The sequence below is a fragment of the Camponotus floridanus genome, unplaced genomic scaffold (assembly GCF_003227725.1).
Source record: "Camponotus floridanus strain SB8 unplaced genomic scaffold, Cflo_v7.5 scaffold28, whole genome shotgun sequence".
Classification (NCBI taxonomy): domain Eukaryota; kingdom Metazoa; phylum Arthropoda; class Insecta; order Hymenoptera; family Formicidae; genus Camponotus; species Camponotus floridanus.
Genome location: NW_020229414.1, coordinates 17,431 through 37,247, shown reverse-complemented (window position 1 = coordinate 37,247; position 19,817 = coordinate 17,431). Strand labels below are relative to the sequence as shown.

Here is a 19,817-nt window from a genome sequence, read left to right as displayed (position 1 = left end):
ATTACACTCCATAAAAGACAAGAATATCGAATTTATAATTTAACAATCAATTTTATTGAGTTTGCAAAAATATTAAAAGTTGATTATAAAACTTTTAGATGTTTCTTTAATCTTTTTAAATTTTTATTAATTATTTTTATTAATTCCAATTATCAAATATTGAAATTTTTAGACATATTTGTGCGAAAAATTAAATATCCGATATATTGCAGGAAGTACGATCGAATATCTTCGTGAAATATCAAATCTGCGTACAATTGTTTATTATGACTGCGTGTAGGTAAAGAACAGACTTCCAGATGGTCATCGTAATAACGATGAAAATGTGGCACAGGCATGCGGATCAATGATGAAATTATGCTGTGGATAAATTCTATATCCTAGAGAATTCCACTACACGTTTGCGTTGTATTAGTTGCGGCTATTTTTAAAAGACGGTGGTTATTTTCATAATTTTCCGATCGGCGGAAAACCACGATGACAAAATTTTCCGAATTCAATTTCCTATGTCTTGCCGGCTAAACTGGAATTTATCGGCGCTGATTTCAGATCCGGATACGTACAATGTAATCCTCTGTAACTCGTAACTTCTTGTTCCTTAAATTGTCGTGTAATGCCATGTAATTGCTGACTTTCGGCGATAAATCGCAATTCGTAAACAATAAATTATTTTACGACGTAGAAATGACGGGATAATCTCGTAAAAAAGCAATGAAATTTTCGAATAAAATTATATGCTAAATTATTACAATTTTGTCAATTATTTATTCAAGAAAATAAATATAAAAACTAATCCTTTGAAATTCTTATATAAATAGATATAAAATAATATTACTAAAAAATATTATTAAAAAGTTATTTTTCAATATTATTTTTAATTATAATTTTAATTTTTGTATGTTTTTATGTTTGCAATTTATATTAGAATCACAAAACATTTATATTCGTTTATATTTAAAACATTTTATATAAAAATAATGCATATCACGTTTAATGGAATTAAATAAAAAATTGTGTCTAACACAAATTAATAGAAAGAAATTATTAAAATTATATCAAAATTGAAAGCATCATTCTAAAAATTTAATTTTAATCTTTACAAAATCAAATATAAAAGTGAAATCAATTATAAATTGCAAACATTTTATTACAAACTTTTTATTGCAAACATACTTTTGCGAACACTCCACACAAAAAAGAGAAGAATTTATTTGTGACACACATTTCATGAAACTAAACAAGTTTTACAGTCGTATAAATCGATACATACTTTAAACATCATTTCACATGAATAATCAAGTTTGACTGAAAAAAGTAGAAATTCAGAATAAGCTATCTTTCTTTATAGGAGAACAAACAAAATAATATTATCATTTAATTATCATTAAATATTGATCACCATAAAATTCCAAATATTTGCTGCGTTCGTAATTTACACAATATTAAATAATAATGATGAAATACGATGAAGAGGATCAGAGATAAAATATATTTAACGCAGATAACATAATAAAGATAGAAGCTGTTTAACATTCTTTTTATTCTGCTTTCTTTTCAACGATAAGAAATAGTAATGTGCCTCGTAATTTGTATAATAATCATAGCATTTCTTCTGATTTTTCTCTCGATTTCATTGAAAATTTCATGGTTGATAAAATCAGACTAAATAAGAGAAAAGATAGGAAAGTCAAGTAAATATCAGCAAATAAAATACCGATATGAAAAATGGAAGAAAAAAATAATAATTTTTGTCAAAAACTTCTCTCTCTTAACTTTAAATGTATATATGTATATATATATGTATATATAATAGTTTATACATTGATTTAAAGAAATTTTTTACAAAGATTATTATTTTTCTCTTTTATTTATCGCTATTTTAATGACTTATATTCATTTAATTTCTTTATTTCTAATATTTTACGAAGTTTTGTTATTAATATCTCAATTAATAATTTTGTTATTGATATCTTTATAATAAAATTATAACTTCGCAAAATATTGTCATGTGATAAACTTTGTTTATTTTTGCATCTTTTAACATGAATCCAAACAAATGCAATACCTCTTCGAATTAAATTGTATCAAAATATACACTATTAAATTCTTTTTGGATTTTTATCTTTAATGTTATCTTAGATGATGGAAATAGAATTCTTTCTATATTGAATAACTCATGGGTATTATGGAGATTGAATTAGATTGGATCGTTTAATCCAGTCCAGATTAGGTCGAGTCCAAGTTAGATTCAAGATAGGCCGTAAATCGAGCGTGATGCGATGTGAACCGACTAAAATTGCGAACTTTATGCTTGGCAGTCTGAATCTTGCGCGGCTATTTTGCCAGAATACGAAGTGTGATATATACATATTATATAGACACATCAATTGCTTTTTCCGAATAGATACTAGCTTCTAACTTCTGACATTTGTTCCTTTCTTGTCGTTTGAAACCCAATTGTGTCGGAAGAAAGCGGGATATTCATCTCGCGACACGCCGAGCAGCAATGTCGCAGATGGAAAAACTTTATTCCATTTATATGGATGAAATTTATACGCGGGGCTATCGTGGCTTCATCGGGAATGTTTCTATTCATTTCCCTTCTTCTGCGAGTATATTTACCTACCTACGCAAGCAAATCGCCGCAGGGATACTCCGGTTTAACTTCGATAAGGAAAAGGCGGTGACTATTCTCTCGAGCAGTACCCTGTCTCAAAGAGACAATTAATTAACAAAACCTGTAGTCAGTATATTCTCATAATGAATAGCATTTACAGTGGAAATGAACATTTGTAAAATACGAATTTATGATAGATTTATGAAATTCGTAATGCTAAAAAATATAAATTAATAATATAAATTATTGCACTCTCATGACTTTTTAATTTTGCACAAATCGTTAATTAAATGATCAGTGGAATATTAATTAAACAAATATTGTAATTATTAAAAATTATCAGTGTTATATTAAGGAAAATTTATGAATTATTTTGAAACTTTTATATATAAATGCAAATGAATAACTTATACATATAAATGAATATTGTCCGCATTTTGTTGTTAACTAAATTAAATAACTGTTGTTAACTAAAAATTAAAACATGAATATTTATAGAATTATCGTCGCAATACAGTAAAATTTTTGTTATGTTAAATAAAATTTTATACGCGTATTATATGCGCGAGTGTGTGCACAAAAATTGTACGTATTTGATAAAAGAATGCGAATAGATTATTCCGACAATTATTAAGAAATTAATTATTAATAAAATTATTAAATTAAGAAAAATTAATTACTATAAAAAGTATATTGCTTTTTTTGTTTAATTCTTTGCTTTAAATTCTCGACTTTTAATAATTATTTAAATTTAAATTAAATTTTTTAAATTTATTTTTTAATTTATTTAATTTATTTAAATTATTTAAATTAAATTAAATTTTAATATAATTTTTCGGGATATACATTAAATTTATTTTTGATTTTTAGGACAATCAATGTATGAGAATCAAGATTTTGGGCGATTGTTATTATTGCGTCTCTGGGCTTCCGGTGTCCCGTCCGAATCATGCTTACAACTGCGTGAACATGGGGCTGCAAATGATTGATGCTATCAGGTAAGAGTGAAGTAAAATACAGTAGAGAATTACAGTATGTTACTAACGAGCGACAGCTCGTTATGTACGCTTTTCTCTGTCAATTTTTTTAAATTGTTGCCCGAAGCGGAATAATATGAAAAAACGTGGAAAATAATTGCTACATTCTATATGTAAAAGAAATTACAAAATTTTTTTTCTATAATGGGGGAACTGCGATGTTACATCGATATAACATTCTTCTTCCTATTCCTTTCATTATCCGATCTTGAAAAACATGTTAAATCGATTCTCTTTTTCATAGAATCACAATTGTAAACATTAAATAAATGTTTTTTACAACAATTAAATTTTAAACATAGAATTAAAAAGAGAGACTTAAATTTTCGTTTATTTTTAATATATTTCCGAATGTGAGTCACGTATTAAATAAACAAAACTCGTACGGACAATCATCGAATTTAACGGTACTAGCGAACGTGATAAATGCTCCCATAAGTGCAAGACAAAGAGGTATTCGCGAATTATATCTCTTCGCACGTAGGTTTGTACGCGAGGCTACCGGCTTCAACGTCGACATGAGAATAGGGATTCACACGGGGAACGTTCTATGCGGAGTTCTCGGACTGCGGAAATGGCAATTCGACGTGTGGAGCGACGACGTGACCCTGGCTAATCACATGGAGAGTGGTGGTCTGCCTGGGTAAGATTCATCGTTAGATTATCGCAGACTTCTCAACTTGTGTGTGTGTATTATATGTATATTCTCGATCTATATGACATTTCCGCATAGAGTTTATGTATAGTACTTTATACATAACAAAGTGGAGAACTTAACGTTGATATTAAGGATATTTTTCTTAAGCAATTTTGACAATGAAATTTTTTAATCAAAAATTGTGCATTTTTGTAAAATATCTAAAACGTAATAATTTTATAGTAATTTATTTATTTTATAATAATTATTTATAATAATATATTTAGTTTTTTCTATATCTAATTTTTTTAGGATTGTGTACGACTTTGGGATTGTGTACGACTTTGGGATTGCTTTAAAGTATATTTTATTATATGTATAAATAGATAGGATTATCTTTAAAAAAATTATCGTAATAATTTGAAAGCTTTAGATTTTTTAATGTTTTGTATACATCAAGTATATATATTCTTGATTAACATTTTCTCTCACGAAATGATGATTAATTATTGCGTATACAAATAATTACAAAGTAATTATCATCTACATTATAAAAGCAATTATTTTCAATCTTAAGGAGAGTTCATATAACGAAAGCTACTCTCTTACAACTGGGCGATCGATTTGAGGTCGAACCAGGCAATGGAGGATCTCGGGAAAGTTATCTCGCTCAACACAAAATAGAAACTTTTCTTATCATGCCACCCAAGGTAAGTAAGAATCATCACTTAAAATACGTTTTCGAATACCATAATCGTTTCTCATCGTTGATACTATATTTTTTAAATTTATAATTGATTTTTTAAATTTTGTTATATTTCATCCATTATTAAAAACAGCATTGCCGAAATAAGAACGTAGACACGATCTATCCTCATTTATTCGCCATAGCAGTACTTTATCCTTGCCGGTGCGAACTAATTAATGACATTGAAGGCGGAAATTGAATTACAGGCAATTTATATTGTAGCAGTAGCACGATAATTTAAATTGTAAGATAGTAAATGCTTTTCGCGTGGAATATATCTCAATAGAACTAATTAAAAGATATTTTAATATTAATTTAAGATATTGTATTTTTGTATATTTATCACGTAAAAATTATTGCAAAAATTATATGGCTTAAAAAAAGTCTATCTTTTTATAATCTTTTTATAATTGTTATTTTTACAAATAACAATATTAAATAACTCTTATAAAATGTCAACAGAAAGTTTTTATATAATTCATTGTAGCTGTCAATACGTTTATTATAATATTATCAGAATTTTATATTTTTCTTTTTTTTACAAGAAAGAAAATCCACCAACACCTAAATAATCCATCACAAAGTGACGGTAAAGTTCACTTGTGAAGAAAATTCGAATAAATTGCCCGCATCTTATCTCTATATGAACGAAGTTTGGATCGTAATATTCCATTTATCGCTTCGATGAATATACACGGGGTGAGCTTGTTAAAAACTTGCTTAAAAGCTCACTAAATCCATCCGCGAATTTATTCATGTCTTTTCCGGTATTTTGGTGACTTATCCGATATTTCATTCTTCTCGGCAAACTATAGCTTCGCATAGATTTAAATCTTTCCTGTATAATACAAAGACGTCAATGAAATTCTTCTTTATAATAAAATATTATAATAGAACGTGTATTCACATTTATATTATTTTTATGTTAAAAGAAAGCATAAAAAGATGCATTTCATAATAGCGACAATGATTAATTCCTTGTTTGAAATTCACTCGTTATATCTCGTAATAAAATGTATGTACTTTTAGCAAGATATATTCCAATATAGATTCTTCCGTGGAAATAAAGATTTCATATTATTTACAATGTTTTTTTAAAAAATATGTATATATTATATTTTAATGCAATTACATTTAAAAAAATGTGAATGTAACATTTTATTTCCTAGTACAAAAAAGCAATTGCAAATTTGCTGATAATTCTTGCTTTCTGTAGAAAAATCGAGAGGAAAATGGAATGGAAAACGGTGGAAATCGCATACAAGGGCCTGGACCAATACCTTCCAGGTACGTTTTATTCTGTAATTCCATTTAATTTGATTATGAAAATGGTTTACGCAAAAATATCAACATCATAAAAAATGAAAGAGTAAGGCTAAAAGCTTTTGTTGTTGATATTACATTGTGTCGCTGAATATAAACAGAAAACTGCACAATCTCAATATTTTTTATTTATAATATACATGCGCGTATTTATCTATAATATATACGTATTATTCTTTAACAAATATTCCACCGGTATTATTTTATTTATCGATATTATTTTAATATCACAAATTGTTAAATAATTCTCTGCATAATTATAAAGAATGAATAAAATTGTAAGACTATTTAAACATTTTATTAATATGATACATGTATATATAATATATTTTTTATAATAGATCAAGGCCTAGTAGCAAAATGACAAAATATGTGGAATGTTGGGGTGCGGACAAGCCTTTTGCCAATATAGCGGAAGCAACATTAGCAAAAAATATCGGCCTAACAGTAAGCTGTTATTTATTATTAATACAAATAATTTTCATAAAATTATTAAAAATTGCGCCACTTCTTTTTCTCGACAGAGCATCGCAATGATTGAATCGAATCTATTGGCGAACAATGCCAGCTGCTTTGACGCGCAGTGAGTTACATATATTTCAATTGGTTTATGTCAATATATCAAATCAACAGAAATTAAGATCATTAATTTAATATCACGTATAATACATTGATTTAAATGATTCAAATTGATGGCTAAATTTAATGATTCAATAATAATTATTTCTCTGCATTATGTCACTCTTCTCTCCGTTATGTGTGGCACACGCGATATATGTATGTAATTGTTATATATTAATGTACCTCAATATAATCCTTCAAATAGATAGATGGTTTGACGCAACAAATACGCGAATCATACTGTTAATGAAATTAAATCAATTATATAATTTGTACAATATAGAACATTTTCAAATTTTTTGTAGACAATGGTGCAGTGGAAGCGAGGGAATTTCGCCTTTTACTTATTGGTTCAAAGACAAAAATCAAGAGCAGCTATATCGAGAACAGAGAGATGAGCAATATCCTTGGTACGTCGTGGCTTCCAACGTGGTTTACACACTCATGTTCTGCATCCAGATTATTTATCTACCAAGGCGAGTTCCTGTAACAAGCTAATCGAATGTTTAATACTCGGGTCAACTTCACGGGAATATATTATCCTGACAATATAACGTTAAAACTTGTAAAACCAATATATCCGCAAACCTCTATAGAATAAAATTACATTATCAGTTGTATGATATTTTTAACAACTTTTACATTTGTGAAACTATTAATGAAACTATTAATATGAGATTATTAAATATATTGTTGGCAATACTCGTTTTAGATAATCTACTTTTATTTGTTTAACTCTCAATTAAACGGACTTAAAACTTAATAATAAGTTTTCACATGATAAATTATCAAACTAATCTCTATTAATTATATATTGAATTCTCTTATTAATGGTATCTAAATAAATGATAAAATTATATTTATTTAAAACTTATAAACTTCCTCTTTTATTTACAGAAGCATCGCGGTTTATGGTTGCTTTGCAGCTGGTTTAGCATCTCTAATTATATTTGCCATAATTTCATGGTTTAGCGGAAAAGTCGACACCAGTAATGGCGAAGAAACAAATCAAATCGCTCTTAGCCGAGGTATCAGAATAACGGTGTATTTAATAACGGCCTTACTGGCTACCGCGTCATCAATCATTAGTCTGATCGAAGTTGATTGGAATGCTGAATACATCGTACCAGTGCGTATGTCTAAAATATATTATTTAATGTTAAAAAAATTAAATTGTAGCATGTGCTACAATTCTAAAATATTTTTTTATTATTACATTTAAAGTTTAATAACTAATATTATTTACCTATAATTATCTTTTTATATTTGTCTCGCAAAAAATTATTTCGTATTCCATTAATTTTATAAATTTTCAGACGCGATTCTGCTAATATTTTCCAATTCAAAGCTGCGCTGCTCGTTATTCATTTTTTTATCAACATAAAATTCTATTAAAATACGCTTACAAACTTTTATATTATGCTCGATAAATATTTCCAGCTATATGTGTATTCCTCGGCAATAGCGCTGGTGATTGGCTGGACCCACTTGAGGGTCGGTTTCTTGTTGAAGCTGAATGTAATGCTTTTATCCATTGCCATTATACTTGTAATCTTCTCTCAAGTACCAGTCATCCAGTTGTATTACGATAATCCTAATAGCAAGTAAGTGATACGACTCTTGAGACTCGAGCAACGTATGTTATAAATTGCAAACTTGCTAAAAAGTACTTTCGTTATCATGAACTGCGTTCCTACAGGTTTTATGGCATTCATTATCTAATACAAGTAGGATATCTGCTTGCGCTCATCAGTCTGATACTTCACGTTCTTGATCGGCAAGTGGAATTCTCATCCAGAACGGATATCTTGTGGAAGAGTAAGCTAAGAGTTGAGCAGGATGAGGTAGAGACTATGAGAGGCATTAATAAGATTCTTCTGGAAAACATACTGCCGGCTCACGTGGCCGATCATTTTTTAGCTACAAGGGCTACTCAAGTGAGCTTTAGACCTTTATCTTTCATCATTTTATTTCTAATTAATATCATTTTTCGTTATCATTTACTGGATTAAAATCAAAAATTTAATTCAATTAATTTATATATTTATGCACTATATAATTATCGGATATGCAATTATACATCATATAATTATCGGATATACAATTATGCACTATACAATTATCAGAATTTATTTTGTGATAAATATCAGATGCATGGTAAATTCGATTAAACATTATTATGATGTACATATATCACAATAAAATTCTAAATATATTTATACACATATCAGTAGAAAACATAACACATTAATTATTTTTCGTTTTCTAAATATTTATTAATAATATTTTTCATATATACTTTTTTTATTATAAATTATATTTTTAACAAATTAATAATGATTAAACACTGAGTAATTTTGATACTGATTAATTATTATTCAATTATTTATTTCCAGCAAAATTGTTTTTTTGAATTTATACTAGATATATTATCATCTGATTCTAATAATATAAACATACATACATATATAGCGTACTATAATAATTACTGCCTTAAAATAACAGGAACTCTATCATGAGAGATATAGCAGTATTGCTGTAATGTTCGCATCGATTCCAAATTACAAGGAATTTTACGATGAAACCGATATAAATAAGCAAGGCCTTGAATGTCTGCGTTTACTCAATGAGATCATCTGCGATTTCGACAAACTCTTACTCAAGCCGAAATTCTCAGGAATCGAGAAAATCAAAACAATAGGTAGTACTTACATGCTAGCATCTGGCCTAAGTCCAGGAAAGGAGGATGGTGATAGTAAGGTAAGAGTTCTAGATCAAATTCTCGGGATTTGTAGTTTTTTAAAAAATTTCTAATTTTTTGTTTATAAAACTGTAATAATTCAGAAGTTATTTATTGATTTGATTTGAATATATAAATCTAAAAAACCATTAACATAAAAAAAACATTTATATATGAATGTATAAAATAATTATATGCGGATAAAAAATTTAAAAAAAATTTTATTATTTTTCTTATATTTTATTATTTTTCTTATATTTTAAAGATTTAAATAATCCATGTTATATATTTCACGCAGGACTTACTAAAGCAACAAGATCATAATGTAATCGTACTCGTCGAGTTTGCTATTGCACTTATGACGATTCTGGATCAAATCAATAGAGATTCTTTCCAGAGATTCAAACTGAGGATGGGTGAATATATTGAAAAATATTATAGAAAAAAACAATTATTTAAATTGATATTAAACTTATTAATATTATTATTAGTAGTAGTAAAAGTTTACTAAAAATATCTTTTTTTCGTATCTTTTATAATGATAAGAAATATTTTTAGTAAGACGAATAATTGATAAAGAATTACAAATATTAATTTATCAAATATTAATTTATCAATCATATTTACCAATATAATTTATCAATGTTATAATTCCTTTCAGTTTTTTGCGAAATATTAATAACAGTAAAAACATTTTTTGTCGTAGGCTTAAACCACGGCCCGGTGATAGCGGGTGTCGTGGGTGCTCAGAAGCCGCAATACGATATATGGGGTAACACGGTAAATGTGGCTTCAAGGATGGACAGTTGCGGTGAGATGGGCAAGCTTCAAGTCACCGAGGACACTGCCAAGATCCTCATTGATGCTGGATACGAACTCATTTGCCGAGGACCGACGTATGTGAAGGGCAAGGGAACTCTCACTACGTACTTCGTAAAAACACCCTTCGATAATAAAGAGGAAAACTATTAAGATGAATTACAAAAATTGTTAAAATGGTTAAATCAAATTTAATTACTCGCGAAAACGAGCAAAATTTTTTCCATGGCACTATGATCTCCAATCGAGATTGAACCACAGTTGCAGAAAATAGAATTTCTGCTTATATGCTCGTTTGAGCATATGATATATAAAAAAGATATAAAAACCAAACGATTCCCGAATTTTAACGATCTGTCTATTAATATGAAATGTGGATGTTAGGTTTATTCGCGTTTAATTCGTAAAATAAGATTTTATCTCTTTGAAAAAGAGAAAAAGGAAGAAAGAAGATACATTGTCAAAAAATCTACTATAATAAATTAATTGCAATATTCAAGAATATTGATACCATCTCTGCTGTTTAAAAAATGAATAATTGGTACAATACGGATACGAATGTATTCATAATTCCTATCCTCTCAATGTTTTTTCTTCCTGCACTTAATCGAACGAAGGAAATGGTGAAAGAATAATTATTATGTTCTGAAAATTTTTACGTTATTAAGAATGAGATATGATCTTATATATGTAGCAAGATAGTCTGCAAAATCACATTGCAGATAAATTTCAAGCATCAATTCAATTTTTAACTTATGATCAACGATCATAAGTAACGTTACACTGTACCTGCAAGTAGAAATTATTTGTATATACACGTATCCATATACATCTATATTTATGATTAATTCATTTTGGCAGCTGCGATATAGCAGATGATTTTGGATAAACATACAATTTCATCTCTTCATCGAGAGAAACAACGAGAACTCAATCAATCATTCTGATATAATATTCTATGTACGAAATTAAATTATAATCATTTGCCGGCATTTGTTGCTTTTCTTCACAGCTCAAAAATATTGTGAATTATACGAATAAAGATACGATGATAAAATTTATTCTAATTATAATTATCATAAATTCTTACAGAATAAGATATATGAATCCTGCTTGATGCACATAGAATGTTAAATAAAAAATTTCTATGATATAATTTATAAATTATCCGATTGTTTTTGTTTGACTACAAATTTGAATATATTGAATGGAAAGTTTAGATTTTAAAAAAATGTTTTTTTAATCATATCAAAATAATTATGATTTATTTTAACATGAGATAAAAACAACAAAATTGCATAGAAATGTAAATCTTCCGTTCAAAATTTATGCGTAGCACGAGCCTTGATTTTGCAAGCACCATTCAGGTTGCAAGCTGTCCGCGTTGATCCCACGTTCGACGAGTCTCTCGCGTTGCATCAACATCCTCGGCTCGGCGTGAAGCCAGTTGGAATCCGGCTCACTCCACAATCTCTCGGCCATTGCGGCTGATCTCGGCCACAACCTCGAATCGATGGATGTGCTATCCGCCTGTTCAGTCCAAAGTGCAGCTTCTCCACCTGTACGTATTAGATATTAGATCATTTGTAATTACTTGCAATATTAATATTAAGAAGTAAATAAAAATTTCTGATGTAAATTCAGATTCGATAAATCTACATATTGACATAATATTTTTAAGAATATTTATCTCTTTTTAAGTATAATATAATATTATATATTTTATACATAACATATATATGTATAGAATACAATAATTATTTCAGTAGCATCTTATTTAATATTTTCTATAACATTATCTATAATATACAATTCATGGCATTGCTAATAAAGTTTAAAAAGTAATTTTACCTAAAATAAGATGTGCCTTGTTTCCATATCCTTGGTTTTTAATTATCTGTAATGGAGAATTGTCATAAATCTTTTGCCAGCCCTTATATGGAGAGCACCAATTGAGACCATCACCCACCCAAGCAGCAAATCTATAAGAAAAAAAATCAATGGTTAATTAAAAAAAATTAATTTATATTTATAGAATACATTCGATATACATAAACTATAATGTATATATATTAATCTATATATATTAATTATTTGTATAATATGTATATAAATAATATTAATAATATGTATATAAATAATTATATGTATATTAATTATACATTTAATGTTCATTTTTTTCAGAGTGGCATTTCATCTTACATATTAAGTCTATCTAAGATTCTTTAAATTGTGCAATTGATCAAAAAGACTTCAATTAAGCTTTTTAAGTCGTCAATTCTTTACAAGAAATTTCACAAAAAATATGTACTATTATATTTCATTAATTCTCCTCACCCACAATCAAGATATAGAGCATCGTAATTTGAGAAAATAACTGTGAAGTTATTGTGCAACAGTCTCCCAATAGTTGCATCGTTGTGAGTCGTCCAAATCTGGATGATATATTTTTTAGGATCGATATGCTCAAGATTCTTCTCGCTAGTGAGTCCGCTGGTCCATAGGATAGCCGGAATATCCTTACCGCCGTTGGCAATCTTCAGTTTCTCCAGAGCTCGCTCCTGGAAGTAATTCCACAACAGGTAAAAGCTACTTTCACTAAGATCCCATCCCTTATTTAGCATCCAGTTGGTGATGACACTCGTGGAATTCCAACAGTTGATATTCACTTCGTCGCCGCCCATGTGAAAGATGTCCGGCTGTTGGAAATCTTCTATCATGTCCTTGTAGATTCCTTCGAGAACTTCATACATCTTTTCACTGGTAGGATTTAATTGACCGCATGGCGGTTCCACGCAATAATTTTTCCAGGGCTCGGCTTTAAAACAAACTGTCGCGTTGTCCCCAACCTTGAATAAAGAGAAATAGTAAATTATACTTGATCAAAATATGTCCTTGTTTAACAGATTACAAAGTGCGCGCTATGCAAGCGTCATTTAATTCTCCTACTAATTTCTTCCACTAATAAATAAATAATTATAACAAATAAATAAATAATTTTTCTAATAATGAAATGTAATATAATACGAGAAAAAAGTATGAGTATATTTTTACAAGAAAAAATATAAGTAATAAAATAAATATGTAATAAAATTTATCTTGTATGTGTGTTTATTTATTTCATACACACATATATGTTATATACGTTAAATGTTATATTACTTATGTTATTATTGTTATATGTCATTTTATTTTATTTTACAATTTTATATTAAATGCAATTAATGTATGCATTACTCTATATTATTATTATTAATAACGTATGATCAAAGTATTTTATGGAATGCTTAATAAAATATCACGAGATTACAACATCTGTGCTTGAATAATATACACGACAGCTCTTAATTAAGGATTATTGACGCAAATACAGATGTCAACTCTCAAACAGACTGTTTAATCTACAATGATAATTAGTCATTAAGATCTAAATGAATAAGAAGCTGATTCATACTTTTTTCGTAATAATGAAAAAGTTCTCACGATAATTTTCATTCAAATAAAAGTTAATTATATTATATTATGTATCTTTCAGTATGTATCTTTCAATTAATTATATTATGTATCTTTCAGAAGTCCACTGTTATGCAAGTTATTATTTACCCATTGCCAACCTTCGCCAACGTGCGCAGGTGCGTCAAACTCTGGTAAAACCCTGACACCGCGGACCAGAGCATAATCAACAATCTCTCTAATAGTTTCGGGAGTGTAGATCTTGGTTGGATCATAGCTACCATATTTGGCAAAATCGGGCCACGTTCTGCTAACATAGGGAAAGCTCTGAGTGTCGGTGATGTGCCAGTGAAATGTATTCAATTTGGACATAGCCATGCCGTCGATCGTTCGCAGGATCGTCTCTTTGTCGACGTAGTTTCGACTTGTGTCCAGAACGATCCCGCGATAGGGATACCTTGGACTGTCCACAATGTACACTTCACTAGCTATTTGAATCTGATTTCGCAGGTCATCGAAAACGATCAGCTGACTAAGGGTCTCTATGGCATGTCGAGCTCCGAAGTATGTGGTTGCCGTGATGTAGACTTCTATCTAAAATTCATTTTAGCAAACAGTAATTATGGATATATGTTTAAAAAAAATTGGATATACAAATTTTTTAATTTTTCTCTATGGCTTTAAGTCTCCAAAAAATAGAAAACGGTAATAATTTGCAAAACAAAATATATCATCTTTCCATCGTGCAAAAGTTTTAATGATTTTTTAATTTCAATGTCAGTGCGTTACCCACATATTATATTTATATTTTTATTTTGAACATGAAACAAAAAACTCATTTCTAATGTATTTCACTAATAATAGTCACAAAAATAATATTGATAATAATGCTTGAAATAAATAGAGAAGGATTTAATCTATCATAAAATCTTAGTAAATAATATTATAAATATTTCAATTTTTAACATCGTCGCATACGTTTACCTTTGCCATTTTTATCGTATCTCATTTATTTTAATTCTTTTATTCGTATAAGAAACACAGTTTTATTTTTGAGATCCAAATGGGACAACGCATAAATTACAATCGGACAATCAACAGAAACATTAGTCAGCAATTTAATGAGAATACAAAATAAATTTATTCAACACGATGCGCGCTTCTTGCTACAGCTTACCTCTCCATTGATTATGGCAACATGGAGAACGTAGCTCTCGTTGGTATTCAAGGTCAGCTTGGCATCGACGAGATTGATTTTTTCGTCGAAGCGAATCACCAGTTTTGTGCCACCGGCATTCGGAGTCACAGAGCCAAGTCTCTTCACGTCCTTCTTCAAGCGATCCACGACCTTCTGAAGAAGATTTCCTACTACCGTCTCTGTGGAAATCCCGGCTAGCACAATGTTCTCAGGGTTAACTGGTACCACGGTGTTGCCGATGGAGAAGTGTCCCGTCGGTTTCGGCCAAAGGGTACCAGATTGACCGCAGGACAATTGGCATACGCTGAGAGCGACCGGGTTGGTATCCATTTCCGTGATCAATACCTTTTTACAGAGACCGCCATCGCATTTATAGTGCCAAGGAGACCTGCGATTTGAAGAAGAAATATTGATATTCTTTGCCAAATGTTTGCATATTGCGAGAAAATTCTCTTATTTTTTATTATAAGATTTTTTATTAAATTGATTGATTGTTCTCGTTATATTTATATAAGTATTGATTTTATAATTTTTTCGCGATTTTTAATTCATTAATACAGCGCTGTATATCGATGATAATTTAATTAATCATGATGTCTATAAGCTAAGAGGTGATAAATGTACTGAATAGGGGACCCAGCGGGATACAAATCTTTTGCATGTTATTTAGAACGGTGATCTTGATAAAATATAATGATCTGTTATTGTACATGGTGTCCGAAAATTTTGTGAAATTTCGTAAAACTTCTTTTGTTTATAACTTTTTAATAAACAACGAGCGACAGCTAAAATCTTTTACATGTTATTTAGGACAGTGATCTTGATAACATATGTGAAGATCAAGGTCATTGGGGCTGGATCCTTTATTCAGCACATTTAGCATTTGTAATATCCAGATCTAGTATTGTTGTTTAAAAAATGTAGAGAAAGTTTATATGTTAATTATACCTATGTAATTAGAATATGATTCTCTATTTATGTCAATAATCAAGTAATGCAAGATATCATTAGACAATTAATCATTCTTTCGATCAAATTTTCTATTTCATTATCTTTCTTTCTCTCTCGCAGTATCTTAATTCTCATAAAATTCTAATAGAAGATTTTAAACCACACATGACATAGCATTAATATGATCATATGGCCAGTTGTTACATGATATTCATAAAACGAAACTCAGGACTATTATCCATGAAAATATTGTAACGTATAACATATAATCATGTTACTACAATTTTAAAAATAATTTAAAAAAATTTTTTAAATAATTTAATTATTTTTAAGTCACCAAGAAGACTATCACATTCTTTTCAAAAGAATATTTATTTATCCCCTAAAAAACCTTATAAAGATAAAAAAATACACCAAGTACATTAAAAAAATCAAAAAATCCAAAAGAGTGATAAAATAAAACATTTAAAAACCGATATGAGATCAACACTATTAGCGAAGTACAATAAATTATGATATTAATTCGTAATCGATACTAAATGAGTTAAGATTACTTTAATTCCTAAAGCATTTTTTGTATGATTTTATATATATATATATATATATATATATATATATATATAAAATATGTACACATATATTTTCGTTCCTTTTTAGAAATGTCGTTCATGAAGAAGTTAAAAGTTTAAATTAAAAAAGTAAAACAGGAAATCGTATAATTAAATGCGTCAATAAAGTTATAACAAGATAACAAAATATAATTTTTAATATAATTTTTCTTTAATTAAATGCGTCAATAAAGTTATAACAAGATAACAAAATATAATTTTTAATATAATTTTTCAATATAATTTTTTTACAGTTAATATAAATATAGCTTCGAAATTTATTACCATTTCAAAACATTTAAATAATAATAAATGTTGTAAATTTCGTAATACTTTAATATAACCGTGTAATCTAATTGTTTAGCTTGTTTATAATATTTATTTTAAAAACAAACATGTTGAATTTATTATGTGCATATTATAATTTTCTTAAACTTTTAAATATAAGAAAGGAACAAAAATGCTTTCTTTAAACATTATGACTCAGACTTTTCAATAATTTAGATATCTTACATCTTTATGTGTTATTATGCTCCCATTATTTTACTTCAAGTAAAATAATGGGAGAATAATAACACATAAATAGTTCGATAACGATGAAATATCTATATAATATTATACGCAACTACTGTTAATAACAAGTATAGAGGAAGTTATTAGTATAAGAATAATTATATATATCAAGCGACGCAGTAGCGCCGCGACGCCATGTACATAAAAAACTGATAGAAAATTGGATCCGAGGATTGAGAGTCACTGTTCTCGTCGTGACACTATCAAGTAGCTTATCCGGAATTTTACGTTAAATGACGTCACATAAACTTTCGATTGAAATATTTCAAAAACTAAAGCAGTAATTAAAAATCTAACAGCATTTTTCTTATATAATGTGAATACAAGCTTTCGATTGTGACCAGTTTGAATAAAATTGGTGCAGTCAATCCCGAGAAATGATAATCGCATATCAGAATTGTGACATTTTTCATTTTCCATCATAAGGTTTAGAATCATGAACGTATCTTCGCACGCACACATTCAAAGCGATTTTGTCCCTCAAGCTGCGTTCATACCGCGCATATATGATTATTCGCTTTAGTATGCAAAAATGCTTTAAGAAACAAAACCATTAATATATATGTGTGTGCATACGTGTGATATGTGTATATGTGTGTGTATACGTGTGAGAGATTAATTTATCGCATAACAATTTTCAAAAACCTCTTAGGGATAAAAGCTAATCTATCTCGAAAACGGTATCATATAAATATAAAAACTGTACCGTTATATAAGACTTCTAAGGAGACTAATTTATCGTATTATAACAATATTCAAAAACCACCCCTTGGGAGTGAACTCTAATATCTAGAAAATAAAACCTTGTAAAAATATGCGACTTATCCTTAGTAAAAATTTAAAAAAATGCGTATATATTTTTTGCAGAAATAATATAAACGTGGTGATATCCGTCTAGAAACAATTTTATAACGGTAAAATAAAATACGTCAAGTACATAAAAAAATATCTTTAAAAAATCTAACATATATTTTCTGTAGAAATAATATAAATTTTTACAAAAAGCAGTGAGATCCCCTAAAAAAAAATGTATATTGAACTTGTTATTTTAAATAGATAACGAACGAATAATTTTCATTAAGTAGCCAGACATTTATTTGTCCGACTTATAAGATCAATTTAATGTCTGAAGACTCTCCATTGAGATTGTATCAAAATTAAATCGAAGTTATATTTCTAATTTTATTTGTCACTCTTTGCAAACTTTATATAATTCTTATGACTAAAACTAAATACGAGAGAGATAGCGATCAAAGCGGTATACAAACGAACTAGCGATTACTGGTTTTACAGTGAAATTTACTGATTTTACAGTGAATTTTATTTTAACAATTGTTAAAGTTTCTCGAAGTCATGTAAAAAATTTTAAAAGATTTTTTATGGAATCGATGTACTAACTAATGGCATTATTAATAATAAAATAATTGAGAAATAAATCGCATCGGTCGCCCCGGGGAGTTCCCGAGAAATGTTTGAAAGATAATTATGTTTACAGTTTCTTATGCCACTTCATGACTGACAAATGACGTCAAAATAATGTTATATCAAGACGTCAATATAAAGCTATGTAACAAATCAGTCATTTTGACAACATACGACCAAAAATGACCACTTTGAAACATCAAAATAACGTGTGCTTGCTACCTGGGTATATATTTTATCTATCAAGCATCAAAAATAATTCCTATTGTCAAGAGAAAAGGCAAATTATATTTCACCGTTATGACGGTACTGTCGTGAAAGGATTTCTAAATGCAGATTATGATTGTAAATCCAAGCTCGAGAATGATAGAAAAAACTGTAAACATTTATTACATTGTGATTGTAAATCCAAGCTCGAGAATGATAGAAAAAAATTGTAAACATTTATTACAATTATCTTTCAAACATTTCTCGGGAACTCCCCAGGACAACCGATGCGGTCTATTTCTCAATAAATCCACCCACCTGTTGCTTTCACCGTACACATCAAATGAATTGCTTTTCTATCTAAGACTAACATTTACGCGATGGAACCCAGTGTTCTTTCTTGACCGTTTTAAAAGCAAATCTGTACAAATGTATGTAAAATCTCGATTTATCGAAATTATATCAATTTTAATCATCGATATCAAGCATTATTCCAATGCCGAGTGCACGAGAATCTCTGTATCTATATGCAACAATAGCAACGCGACAATCGATGCATTCTCCTTTATGGACTTATGATATCAAAAAGATCGAAATGGATAAAATAAGAACGATATCAATCTCTAGCTCAGAACTCACGTGTATTCCTCGGCTTGAATAACACTGCCAAACACGAAGACAATGATCAGTAGAGCGAGCATGCCGCTTAAAATGATCGCCAAGGCTACTGTCGAAGGCTCGATTGTCGCTTACGGAATGGGTTTTATCCTTCGCTGGAAGATTATATTCATGCCGCATTGAGTAGGGGAAAACCCGAGTGTGGGGCGAAACTCGATGTGTCTCTAATGTTCGAAAAAGTTTAT

At 28.9% G+C, this 19,817-nt stretch overlaps 2 protein-coding genes across 3 annotated transcripts in view; one reads left to right on the top strand and one right to left on the bottom strand.

Annotated features, from left to right (window-relative positions):
* Positions 1-11,599, top strand: part of LOC105250746 (adenylate cyclase type 2) — a 41,108-nt gene extending 29,509 nt beyond the window's left edge. Inside the window, exons 7-19 of one of the 2 annotated variants that reach the window (XM_011257000.3) lie at positions 3,488-3,615; positions 4,139-4,297; positions 4,869-5,001; positions 6,256-6,326; positions 6,704-6,809; positions 6,887-6,945; positions 7,289-7,459; positions 7,881-8,112; positions 8,424-8,587; positions 8,683-8,920; positions 9,489-9,743; positions 10,022-10,139; positions 10,430-11,599. In XM_011257000.3, the coding sequence (XP_011255302.1) occupies positions 3,488-3,615; positions 4,139-4,297; positions 4,869-5,001; positions 6,256-6,326; positions 6,704-6,809; positions 6,887-6,945; positions 7,289-7,459; positions 7,881-8,112; positions 8,424-8,587; positions 8,683-8,920; positions 9,489-9,743; positions 10,022-10,139; positions 10,430-10,695 (2,100 nt within the window). In that variant the 3' untranslated portion in view covers positions 10,696-11,599. The remainder of the gene's footprint in view (positions 1-3,487; positions 3,616-4,138; positions 4,298-4,868; positions 5,002-6,255; positions 6,327-6,703; positions 6,810-6,886; positions 6,946-7,288; positions 7,460-7,880; positions 8,113-8,423; positions 8,588-8,682; positions 8,921-9,488; positions 9,744-10,021; positions 10,140-10,429) is intronic. The other variant, XM_020027368.2, reaches the window with a different exon arrangement.
* Positions 11,600-11,801: 202 nt separating this feature from the next.
* On the bottom strand, positions 11,802-19,713 carry LOC105250745 (chitooligosaccharidolytic beta-N-acetylglucosaminidase). The gene is made up of 6 exons (XM_011256998.3): positions 19,594-19,713; positions 15,173-15,581; positions 14,146-14,589; positions 12,880-13,391; positions 12,394-12,524; positions 11,802-12,101 (listed from the first exon to the last, which is right to left on the bottom strand). The coding sequence occupies exons 1-6, from the start codon at positions 19,653-19,655 to the stop codon at positions 11,869-11,871; spliced, it is 1,791 nt and encodes a 596-aa protein (XP_011255300.1). The 5' UTR covers positions 19,656-19,713; the 3' UTR covers positions 11,802-11,868.
* Between the last annotated feature and the right edge of the window lie 104 nt (positions 19,714-19,817).